At 37.1% G+C, this 12,528-nt stretch overlaps 2 protein-coding genes across 2 annotated transcripts; both read right to left on the reverse strand.

Annotated features, from left to right (window-relative positions):
- Nucleotides 1–6,738: 6,738 nt before the first annotated feature.
- LOC126590537 (pentatricopeptide repeat-containing protein At1g07590, mitochondrial) lies at nt 6,739–8,828 on the reverse strand. Its single transcript, XM_050255981.1, has 2 exons — nt 8,462–8,828; nt 6,739–8,112 (listed from the first exon to the last, which is right to left on the reverse strand). Exons 1-2 carry the CDS (start codon nt 8,795–8,797, stop codon nt 6,862–6,864), a joined length of 1,587 nt encoding a protein of 528 aa, XP_050111938.1. The 5' UTR covers nt 8,798–8,828; the 3' UTR covers nt 6,739–6,861.
- A 2,304-nt stretch (nt 8,829–11,132) lies between these two features.
- On the reverse strand, nt 11,133–11,941 carry LOC126590543 (metallothionein-like protein type 2). Its single transcript, XM_050255989.1, has 3 exons — nt 11,778–11,941; nt 11,562–11,639; nt 11,133–11,471 (listed from the first exon to the last, which is right to left on the reverse strand). Exons 1-3 carry the CDS (start codon nt 11,840–11,842, stop codon nt 11,378–11,380), a joined length of 237 nt encoding a protein of 78 aa, XP_050111946.1. The 5' UTR covers nt 11,843–11,941; the 3' UTR covers nt 11,133–11,377.
- Nucleotides 11,942–12,528: the final 587 nt, after the last annotated feature.

Below are 12,528 nucleotides of genomic sequence, written 5' to 3' on the forward strand. Positions count from 1 at the left end.
GAAGTGTTGGTTCTGTTATAAGCTATATATACCACTGTGTATTGTAATTATAAAGATCATTTAATGAAAAAGAATATTCAGTCTCTCTCTCTAGTTTGTTAACTTTCTGAGTAAATTGTACAAATGGTCCCTCAACTTTAATCAAATTGGAGCAATGGTCCCTCAACTAAAAATCCATTACCATTGGTCCCTCAACTTATCAAAATGTGTAGCTATAGTCCTTTTCATCAATTTTGTCAAAATTTTGTCAAAATAAGCTATGTTGGAATGACCATTTTTATAATTAGGGTCTCTCAACTCATCAAAGTGTATAATTATGGTTATTTTCGTCAACTATGTCAAAAAATTTGTCAAAACGAGTTATATTGTAAGGACCATTGCTACAATTAGATTAAAGTTAAAGGACTATTTCTCCACTTGAATTAAAGTTCAGAGACCAATGGTAATGGATTTTTAGTTGAGGGACCATAGCTGCACGTTTTGATAAGTTGAGGGACCAAAGGTAATGGATTTTTAGTTGAGGGACCATTGCTCCAATTGAGTTAAAGTTAAGATACCATAGCTACAATTTACTCTAACTTTCTCACTCTACAATTACTTTCTGTAAACCTTCATTGTTGACATGGGATCATCGCCGATGATGGCCACCACCATCGATTGACGACCTGGTTGCTTTCGCTTGTCTTCTTGCTTTCCTTGTCATTCCATGCTGCTTTATCAGTCGTTTGTCGATTGAAGTCGGTCGCTTTTGTGATTGCAGTCGGTGGTGTTCGATCGAAGCCAGTGCTCAAACCCTAAGATTTGGGGTTTTTTTTTTTGCACAGTTGCGTGTCTGCTTCTGCGCTCGTTGTGGTCGCTTGCAAGGTGTTTCTTCTTCTATCTTACATTTGTTCTTTGGGATTCTTCACTTTCTGAATCGATTTGGTAATCGTACTTTGTTCGATTTCTTGTGCCTTGTCTGCGATATTGTTCTTGCTCCAAGATTTGAGGGTTTTACTGCTATTTGTTGCAGTGTGTGTTGTTCAATTTCGAAGATTTATTTGTAGTGAAGTAATCTTGATTGTACACAATGGTGAACCCGAATCAGTTGGCTCTTACTCAATCACCAATTTCTTCATTGATTCCGAGGGTGGGTAACATTGTGACAGTGAAATTAGATGATTCTAACTATGTTACTGGAATTTTCAAATGGATCTTCTTTTGGAATGGTATTATTGGTTTTATTGATGGATCAATTTCCTATCCTAAAAAGTTTGAGACTGATAAATGTGTGGATGGTGCTGTGGACACTACTGAGGTCATCTCTGATGCATACAAAATATGGAAGATCCATGATAAAGCTCTTATGACTCTTATTGCTGCCACTTTATCTACTTCTGCATTGTCCTACATCATTGGTTCTCAAAGTGCTAAGGAAATGTGGGATAATCTCCATGAACGGTTTGCTAGAGTTACTCGTACTAGCATTGTGCAGATGAAAATTGATTTGCAGAATATTAAAAAAGGGCATGAGTCCATTGATCAATACCTTCAGCGGATCAAGGATTCCAGAGATCAATTGGCTGCTGTTGGAGTTATTATTTCTAATGAAGACATTGTTATTGTGGCTTTACGGGGTTTACCATCTGAATACAACACTACCAAAGCTGTCATTCATGGCAGGGAAAATCTGGTGTCTTTGAAAGAACTCAGGCCTCAATTAAAGGCTGAAGAATCTACACTGGCTGAACTTCACAAGAAAATCCATTTAATGTCTGCTATGTATGCTCAAGGTGCTCGCGCTACATATGATCCAGGCCAGTTTTCGGGTCATGTTAGAATACAATATGGGACTTCTTTGAATCATTCCCAAATGTCTATGTCTGGTTTTTTACCTATGTCCATGCCTGGCTATCCACAACCAATGTTTGTTCAGATGCCTATGCCTAGTTATTCCCCTTGTGCTTTTCCCTCATAATATGCTTCTGGTTCCTTTAACAACTTCAGAGGTACTAATAATTTCAAGTCCAAATGCAAAGGAAAACGTTTTTCCTCGAGTTGTCAGTCTTCCTCACAGTCTATGTATGGTGCAAATAATTCTCAGATTTTTTCCCTGCTCCACTTCATTCTGGTTCAGCCTATAATCTTTCTCAAATTTGTCAAATTTGTGATAAGAAAGGTCATTCAGCTCTCAATTGCTTCCAGAATGGGTGTCAAATATGTCATAGGAAATAACATACTGCAGCTACTTGTTTTGACAGGAATGCTTCCCTACAATTTCATATGGTTGGTTCTTCTCCACAGTTTCATATGGCTAGTTCTTCCTCTCATCAGATGACTGTTCATCCATCTTCTCAGTTTTTTTCTGTTAGCGCTCCACCTGGCTGTTATTCCTTTAGACCTCAAGTTCAGCAACATGTTTCATATCAAGCTTTTCAGCCTGTAGCTATGCAAACCAGGGCCAACTTGGTGCATCTCACCAGGATTTTTGGCTGGTTGATTCATGTGAAACCAACCATATAACTTCAGATATTGCTAATCTTCAAGCTGCAGTTCCTTATCCATCAACTGAGACAGTCACGGGTGCTGATGGTGAAGGTTTAAGTATTGCTCATATTGGCAACATTGTGTTTCCCACTAAATCACATACTTTTCAACTTAATTATGTGCTTCATGTTCCTCAACTGTCTTAAGATTTACTCTCCATGTATCAATTATGTAAAGATAACACATGTTTCCGTATTGTTGATGAGTTTTCTATTTGTATACAGGACAAGGTCATAGGGAAAGTGTTGTATCAAGGACTGAGTAACAATGTAGTCTACCTAATTCCAGTTTTCAAGTCTTCCAGATCACCAATGACTACTCCAGCTACATTTTTGGTTCAAAATGTGTCCTCTGATCTTTGGCATTGTAGATTAGGACATGCTTCCAATGTTATTACCACTGCAGCCTTTAAGAATTCATCCATTTATGTTCCCTCTAATAAAGATTCAATTACATGTATTTCTTGCTTGCAAGGCAAGTTAACCAAATTACATTTCCTTAGTGTTGCTTCAAAATATGTGTTTCCTTTTGAAGTAATACATTCAGATGTATGGGGTCCTGCTCCAGTTGAGTCTTTAGAAGGGTTTCGGTACTATGTGTCCTTTGTGGATGAATGTACAAGATATACATGGGTTTTCCCTATTATCAATAAATCTGCAGTTCTATCTGTTTTTGCTTAGTTTGTTGCTTATGTTCAAACTCAGTTTCATGCTAATGTTAAAACACTTTAGAGTGATGGTGGGGGTGAGCATGTGAGTTTAGCTTTTAAAGCCTTTCTTAGAGATAAGGGTATTGTTCATCAAATGTCTTGTCCCTATACCCGAGAACAAAATGGGTTGGCTGAGAGAAAAAATAGGCATTTGTTGGAAACTACTATTACTTTACTTCAAAAAGCATGCATGCCTTCTTATTTCAGGTTTCATGTTTGTGCTATGGCTTCATATCTAATTAATAGGATGCTTACACCTGTTTTTCACATGAAATCTCCCTTTGAACTTCTGTTTAAGTCTCCACCCAAGCTTGATCACTTGAGAGTTTTTTGTTGTGCTTGTTTTCCTTCCTTGAGACCTTATAGGAACAAGAAGTTAGATCCCAAAACTACATAGTGTATATTTTTGGGGTATGCTTCACAATACAAGGGTTATATTTGTTTTTCTCTCAGTACTCACAAACTCCTTGTGTCTAGACATGTCATATTTGATGAACAAAGCTTTCCCAGCATCAGATCATCATCTTCTTCATCTTCTAGCTCTGCACCATCTTCTACTCCTAGTACTGATGTTCATCCTAATACTTTTACACATCCTTTAGTCATATCTATCCTTCTACCTCAATTGTCACAATTCTTGGGTTCTAGAACTTCAACACCTGCTATTACTCAATCCAATTCGACATCAACATACAACAATGATGACCTTGTCTCTCCTTCACTATCTCCTACTCATGGATCAGCTGCATAGTCTTCTCATTCTGGACCTAATGGTTCTCCAAAACTACATCCTGACACTACATCTTCTCAAGTTGATGCACTGCAATCGGTCACAGTTTCCACACTTAACAGTCATCCTAAGCAAACTAGATCGAAATCTGGTATTGTGAAGAAGGGAGTTTTTTCAGCTACAATTGGTGCTGATATTCCTCTGACAGAACCTACAACCAATTTAACAACTTCTAAGTGTGTGGAATGGTAGGCTGCCATGAAAGAAGAAATGCAAGCCTTGGTTCAACAACAAACCTGGAAACTTGTTCCTCTTCCTCCCAATAAGAACCTTGTAGGCTGCAAGTGGATCTATAAAATCAAAAAGAATTCTGATGATTCTATAGCTCGATATAAAACTAGGTTGGTTGTGAAAGGGTTCTCACAGGAAGTTGGGATGGACTATTATGAAACTTTTAGTCCTATGGTCAAACCTACAACTGTGAGGTTAGTGTTGTCCTTGGCTCCTACAAATGGTTGGAAACTAAAACAGTTAGATGTTAAGAATGCCTTTCTTCATGGCTTTCTTGATGAAGAGGTGTACATGTCCCAACCACAAGGTTTCATGGATCTAATACATCATGAGTATGTGTGTAAGTTGGAAAGGTCTCTGTATAGCCTTAAACAGGCTCCTAGAGCATGGAATGACAGATTTTCCAAGTTCTTGCTTTTTTGGGGATTCAAGTCATCTTATACAGATTCTTCTCTTTTTGTTTAACATGTTGGCAGTGAGGTAGTCATCCTTCTATTGTATGTTGATGACATCATACTCACAGGTAGTAATGATAAATTGGTACAATTTGTGATAACTCAACTCGCTAAGGAGTTTGATATGAAGGATTTAGGTCTTTTGCATTTCTTTCTTGGTCTGCAGATTGAGTATCAGTCTCAATGATTGTCGGTTCATCAAACCAAGTATATCAAGGAAATCTTACAAAAAGCTAACATGGTTAATTGTAAACCTTGTCTTACTCCATGTCATCCCAATCAAAAGTTATTGACTCATGGCAGCCCTCCTTTTTCAGATCCAAGTTACTATCGAAGTCTTGTTGGTGCTTTGCAGTATTTAACATTCACACGACCTGATATAGCATTCTCTGTTAATTAGGTTTGTCAATTTATGCATTCTCCTCTTGAACAACATTTTGTAGCAGTAAAAAGGATTTTGCGGTATCTTAAAGGATCCATGCACTTAGGTTTGTGTTTTCGATCTAGTCCTATGTCTTTAAAAGCCTACACAGATGCAGATTGGGCTGGTGATCCCAATGACAGGAGGTCAACTACTGGTTTTGTTATTTTTCTGGGTTCTAATCATGTTTCCTGGAGTTCTAAAAAGCAGCATACGGTTAGTAGGTCTTCCACTGAGGCTGAGTATAGGGTGATGGCTACTACCACAGCTGAGGTTGTGTGGATTCAACAAGTACTCAAGGATTTACATGTTACATGTCTTGATACACCTTTGATGTACTGTGATAGCATTTCAGCGATGGCACTTGCAACTAATCGTGTCCTGCATTCTAAGGCTAAGCATATAGAAATTGATTGTCACTTTGTTCATGAAAAGGTTCAACAAGGCTCTATTGTGTTGCAGTTTATGGCTTCTGCTGATCAATATGCAGACATCCTGACTAAAGGCTTATGTTCTTCACAGTTCAACTTTGGAAGAGACTCTAAGAAAAGACTTAGAGTACTGGGATCTAACGGAGGACATGACACAAAACCGAGCGCAATGGCGTTCTAGGATTCATATAGCCGACCCCACTTAGTGGGAAAAGGCTTTGTTGTTGTTGTTGTTGTAATCTCATGCTTGGCTGCTCCAATCATGGGATTGAGGGGGGATGATAGGTTGATAAATGTGTTGACATGTGTCATGTTGTAATTGGGTGTTGTATAGAGTTAGTTAGAAGTGTTGACTCTGCTATAAGCTATATATACCACTGTGTAGTGTAATTATAAAGATCATCTAATGAAAAACAATATTCAGTCTCTCTCTCTAGTTGTTAACTTTCTCACTCTACAATTGCTTTCTGTAAACCTTCATTGTTGACAAGTAGGACATGCGAGTCTCAGAGTAACCGCTTCAATGGAACTTGCGTGAGTAAGAGTAACTGTGCAGTTGTTTGCCAAACTAAGGGCTTCCTCGGTTGCTGGTGCTTGGGTTTACGCTGCAGATGCTTTTGCACACAAAACTGTTAATTAGCTAATTAATTAAGCTAGTGATGAGCTGATCACTTTTCACTTAGTGGGTGCATGGACGCATGTACTTTGGTACTAGTGTGGAACTTGATGGAATAATTCACGGTTAGGTTGTTAATTAATATCGTATCACTGTTATGGTTTTTAATGTTCTTGTTTGTTATGCATAACTTATTTATGGGTTAATTTCAGTTTACTACTTTGAAGTTTCTTGATTTTCAACATTACATACATCAAGTTTTTTTTCGTCCCAATCTGGCACCTAAAGTGATAATTAATTTTGAGACACTGTCATACATCTTCCTCGTGAATTCATAGAACATTGTATAAAGAATGTTCAAGGGTTCTTCATCTATTTAACCTACTAAAGGTTAAATAGATAGTTGTTAGGAGGGAAGGGATTCGATAGGGATCGAACATGTACCATGATGTATAAGCATGATTGCTTTCCAGTACTGCAGTAAAGCATCGTCCGTCAGTATGTTAGATGCTTACTGATGAAATGATTGCTGTAAATTTGTTGCATTCGCCGAAGAAAAAAAACAACCGGTGCCCCGTCCATCGTATTATCTTCCATTTACAAATTGGTAAAATTTTTGTGTAAGAATCAATATAAATGCATCAAAACACCTTACAAGTTACAACTATGTTACATCGCGGAATCAGGTTCGAAACTGCTCGGCAAGTTTCATCAGACTATAGGTTTCGGCATCCGGCCTTGCGCCGCCAAGAATCATCCTCTTCAAAAGGTTTGAATCATAAACTTTGGCTTTTACATAAGCCTTAATCAAAGTGTTGTACACAAAAGTATGCCTTGCATACTTGGCTTTTGCAAGTTCATCAAACAACTTCTCAGCATTCCCTACATCACCCTTCTCGGCAAAACCCTCGATTATCGAAAGAGTGGTCTCCAACCACGGGGTAGAATTCCTCACCACGTTGCTCATCGTCGAACTCATCCCCAACTCCAAAGTCTTAACAGCTTCCTCTACCAATCCTGCTTTTAAGCAACCCAGAGCAAGATGCCGGAAAGTTATGGCATTTGGTTGGCACCCAACCATCTTTATCTCCCGGAAAACCTTGGATGCTTTATCGATAAGGCCATGTTTGGAATAGACAGATATCATGGAATTGAACTGCTCAGTGGTTTTCATCCCTTTTACCGACTTCATCTCTAACCAAAGTTCTTCAGCTCGGTTGAGTTGTCCGATTCTACCAAATGCTTCAACTACCAGCACATAACTTTTAGACCTAACATGGGGCAGTTCCTTCACTAAGCCCCAAGTTTTCTCCAATTGCTTCTCCTTCCCCAAATACCCATACAACATAATTAGAACATCTAACATTGACCAGTTGTTACCCGTAACTGACTTCTCCAAGGCTTCAACATACGCTTCAGCGGCCGTATACAACCTTGCCACTGCATGGGCAGTCGCTATGATGCAGTAAGATATTTCATTTGGCTCAACATTTGCTCGCTTCATATCAGAGTATACCTTCATCAATCCCTCAATACTGTACTCGTTCGCTTCTATTTTCATGAGAATGTTGAATGTCGAGGCATGTGGGGGAACTTTATCGGCCCTCATTTGAGCGAGGATTTTTGCTATCAACTTTTTACGCCTTGAAGAGGAATGAAGAACAATGAGCCGATTGAAAACCAAGTGCGAGATGGGATGGCCCAATTCCCTCATTTTCTTCATCAACTCGAGCGGAAGCCTTATTGCACCCTTATCCAAGCAGGCAATCACAAGATTGTTGTAAAGGAGATCGTTTTGAAACTCCGATGGAACGCGGGTAAAGAGTTCTTTACCTTGAGATATCCCATGAAACTTGGTTGTAAATTCCAGCAAATAAGAGTAGTCTAGTTCCTTTGGCCTGTAGGGCCTTTCTCTGATCACCCATTCCATTACCTGTCGAAAGCAATAGCTTCAGCTTTAAAATCCATCCCCCCACTCTACCAAATTGGTTCAAAATTTAAAGGGTAGTGAGATTGGCGGTCCTTATACATTGGCGAGAGCGGATATCCTCCTTTTTGCACTCAAGTTTGAATCTCTCTCCCCGCAGATGAGGAACCATTAAAATATAAAACAAAAAGCTCAAAATTTTACTAAAAAAGTTCACTTCTTTTCATCAATTTTCCCAGTAACTAAAAGACTACTAATTTTTACAATACGCAACCGAATAAATCTACCCATTAGAAAAATGAATGCAGGAGAGAGAGAGAGAGAGAGAGAGAGAGAGAGAGAGAGAGAGAGAGACCTCAAGAGCGCGTTTATTCTTCTTGAGCTTCCTGAGGCGGTTAATGGCGTGGAAGACGTCACCTCTATGAATGGGGAAGCCATCACCCATCCAGCTCTGGAAGGCAGACCCAACTGGTTCTCCACTCGGCAGCTTCTCAATCCTGTAAGATAAGCAGGACCTGGGTTCTGCTTGTTTGGACTCGACGATTTTCTCGGGAAAATCATTTGGTGTTTGGGTGCAGAGAAAAAATTTGAAGCCCGATGAAATTTTCTGGGCAGAAAAATCTGGGACGTAACCTGTTCGACGATTTGCCTGAACGAGAGTGCGATGTATCACAAGGTACAGAGTTTGCATACTTCCATTCAGAAAGTGAATGCATCAAGTGCCTGGTAAATGCTAAAATTTCCAACCCATTTACTTAGCCCAAATCTTGAAATTGGGCCTGGGTCCCAAGCCCAAATGGATTTATAAATTTCTGTTCAACAAAAGGGATGTTAAAAAAAAGCACCCGACACTTAGTACTACGGTTGATTGGTATTCCTCTTTACAAGTAAGAGGTCTTAGATTCGATTTTTGCCAAAAGCGAATTTGAACCACATTATTGCTAGCCCATTGTGAGGCTAAGCCCACCTCTCTCGCCTTAGTGTAGATAATATCGTTTGTTCAAAAAAAAAAACAACTTATTAAAATATGCTCAACTCATCTAAATTATGGCCCTAAAAAATTAAGAAAACCCCACAAGCACTGTTCTAAATATTTACGCCTAGGTAGGCTGGTTAGCCACGATCCTAATTAATCCCTAATTGTTTGAAAATTAAGAAATGACGTCTAGATCTACTTAGGCGTCCGACGAGACCGCCTAGTCATCCGCTTAGATTGCGACTCTCACTTAGACAGAAAATAGATAACTTTCATTTTGCATTTTATTTTTTTAAGTAAAATGTAAGAGACTTGTTGAATACTTGGATGTACCCTCATTATATGCTTGTTCTCCTTATTTTCAATATGTTCTAATACTTTATATTCTATATGTCATTTTATTTTCCAATTTATGTATACCAATATAATTATGTATTTTTAAGTATAAATATACTCTTATTTAGAGCTCGTTCGTTTGGATGTGCTTTTAAAATGACTGAAAACACTTTTGGAGAAAATGTTTTTGGAACCAAACCTTAGTAAAAATACACGGAAATCCTGCAAAAGCACTTAAAGTGCTTCCTGGAAGAAGCACATAACTGGTGCTTCTTGCAGAAAGCACTTTAAGTGTTTTTGGAACCCAAAAACGTTTTCTCTAAAAGAACTTATAGTCATTTTAAAAGCACATCCAAACGAGCCCTTATACGATATATAATAAATTTACTTAAATCTGCTGCCTAGGCGCTAGACCCCATCCTGCCGCCCGGTTAGCAACTAGCATTTTTTAGAACCTTGCCCACAAGTAATTCCATATTCTTTATTCATTTGCATATTTTCAACTTCGTTAGGACCAAAAAATCCATATTACTTTGCATAATTTTCATTTTCTATCACTTAAAATCATTCTAAGATTCAACATGTAATCAAACTTCAAAATTATGTATAATTACTCTATATAATTTTTTTCATTTTCTAGCAATGGTGCTTGCATTGCCCCTTTAAGGGGACGAACTTATTCCCCCACTAGCAATAATATATCTTTATCATAAAATTCATAATTAAGATTCTTCATTCTCTTAATCTTCATTTGAAGATCATTCCTACAAAAAAAAAATCATTTGAACAGGTGATTGTTAGTCATTTAAATATACAAAAAAAATCAACGGTGCATCATGAATATGCTACTTGGTATCTCAACTCTTGTTTCATTCCATACATTTAGAGACCAAACGATCACTGCGGGTACAAATGATCTTTTGTATGGGAAATCTTGGAATGAAGATTAATAAATTGAACGGTTCCAACTACGATAAGTTGAAGATATGTTGTTTGTAAGTAAAGGAATGAGCTCATCTCCTAAAAAAAGAATGTCAGTATTCTCCATCCAAATATCAAGATGTTTAGGAGTAATGCTATTCATACCATGTTTTTGTACCACATTTTTATACCACCTTAGGTGGCATTTGATGTGGACAGCCACATCATTTGAATTAATCAAATTTTTAAATTTAGTTCATTATTTAATAAACTAATAATTAAGAAAAACTAGTTAATTAAATGATGATTTTGATATACAAGGAGTCTTTCTCCTTCATTTCCTTGGACTTTGCAAATTTTTCAAATGATGTGGCTGTCCACATCAGATGTCATCTAAGGTGATATAGAAATATAATATAAAAACATGGTATGAATAGCATTACTCGATGTTCAAAGCTCCATCAAACTTTAAATCCGATATATCCTTATCTAGTTTCAGCCAATAAGACTACTACACTTGTAAAACAAATGATACAAATATCCGATTTGGTTTTAGGCCGTTTGATTGTCTTGTTCAAAACAAAAGGTTTGATCCTGAGTGCTGCATAGTTGTGCCTATATATATAAGCAGTTGTTCGTCTGATATCCAAATTATATATTTGTTAAATAAATTAAATTTCCTAATAAATTAATGGATAGATTTAGTCAACTAACAGCAGTTCTTAATTTTTCATTTTCAGTACAAATTCATCTCTAATTGCAAACTCAACATGCATCGAATTCCAATCCAAAAGAAAGCACAACAACAAACACATATATTTAAGAAAGATTGTAGCATACAAAGGCAGCCACAACTCACGAGCCACAGAGCAAATTAGAAACCCTAGCTAGCTGGCTCTCTCTAGCTAGAAGATCATGGATTTGCAGATCAAATGGCAATCTTATTATTTTACAATAAACTTTTAACCCCAACTGGACACTTCAGCTTTTACAGTCTTTTTATTATTTATAGAGACCCCCATGCATGGCGGCTTTTGATCATTTTTGCCAGCCGCATGAACTGTAGCTGCAGTTTGATCCATATTTGCAGCCATTCTCTGCTCCATAGTTCATCTCAGACCTCTCATAGAACCTGCAATAATATTCCATTTTCAAACTAATTAACCAATTATTCATATATATCATGCAAAAACAGATTTTTGAAGAAGTCACGAAAACTTACATCTTCACTGGTGCAACCCCAGCAATCAAGGTCTCAGTAGAAGCGTTCTCTAAGTAACCCAAATCAGGGTACGCACAGCTAAATATATACACATAACAGAAAAAATATATTAAGAAAAACATTAAAGAAATTCATTCAATGTATAAAAGAAGGAATTTAAGGCCACAAAATTGATGTATTTATAATAATAGGTACGAATATAGAACAGTAAATTACTTGCAGCCTTTGCCACAGGAGCAGTTGGAGCCACAGCTACAGTTCGGATTATCGCAACCAGACATTTTTTTGGGAAAATTTTGCGAGTGATAAGATAAGATTAATCTAATGCTGGTAGCTGAATTTCACTCCACCAAAGATGGATTCTCTGGTGAGGGCCTTCACTGGTATTTATACTGCAGTCCAAGATGAAGTGGTAAGGATCCACCGTGGCTGAAAATTAGATACATCATCAAGCATTATTGCAGAACTTGTACTGATAACAAAAAAATGATTTTAGAACTTGTACTATCATGGTAAAACTTAATTCATTAAAATTTTGGAATACGCCACTTAAAACTACAATTTAGTGGTATTTTTCTTCTAAGTGAGATCTAGGTTGAAATCTTGCGGATATCAAATTAAAAACTAATTTATTCCTCCACTTCTTATTGTAAATATATCGTTTGTATAAATAGAAAAAAATTGAAGATATGAGAGTTTAAAGTTTACAATAAATGAGATATCAATTCTTTCTTACTAATATTATAACATACAGATGATTAATACTAACATAACGGTGTAAATATGACACTAAAAAGATTTCTGCACACTGTGAAATATGGAGTGTTTACTGGTTAGAGATAAGGGAAAACCTTTGCATAGGCTTAGGATGCACATCTGGTTATATAAATTACATTACTTTATTTTTTTATTTCTTACAGTTACTGGTATTATTTTGCATAGAATTTTTTTTTTCTTTTTACGGAAA

The sequence above is a fragment of the Malus sylvestris genome, chromosome 11 (genome assembly GCF_916048215.2).
Source record: "Malus sylvestris chromosome 11, drMalSylv7.2, whole genome shotgun sequence".
In the NCBI taxonomy this organism is placed as follows: domain Eukaryota; kingdom Viridiplantae; phylum Streptophyta; class Magnoliopsida; order Rosales; family Rosaceae; genus Malus; species Malus sylvestris.

Bases quoted from the DNA above. Each gene is read 5' to 3' on its own strand.
- LOC126590537 (XM_050255981.1), bottom strand. From the start codon at position 8,797: ATGCAAACTCTGTACCTTGTGATACATCGCACTCTCGTTCAGGCAAAT. The intron at 8,113-8,461 runs GTCTCTCTCTCT...TGCTTTCGACAG, and splicing joins AGAATAAACGCGCTCTTGAG to GTAATGGAATGGGTGATCAG.
- LOC126590543 (XM_050255989.1), bottom strand. From the start codon at position 11,842: ATGTCTGGTTGCGATAATCCGAACTGTAGCTGTGGCTCCAACTGCTCC. The intron at 11,640-11,777 runs GTAATTTACTGT...GTATATATTTAG, and splicing joins TCCTGTGGCAAAGGCTGCAA to CTGTGCGTACCCTGATTTGG. The intron at 11,472-11,561 runs GTAAGTTTTCGT...ATATTATTGCAG, and splicing joins GGGGTTGCACCAGTGAAGAT to GTTCTATGAGAGGTCTGAGA.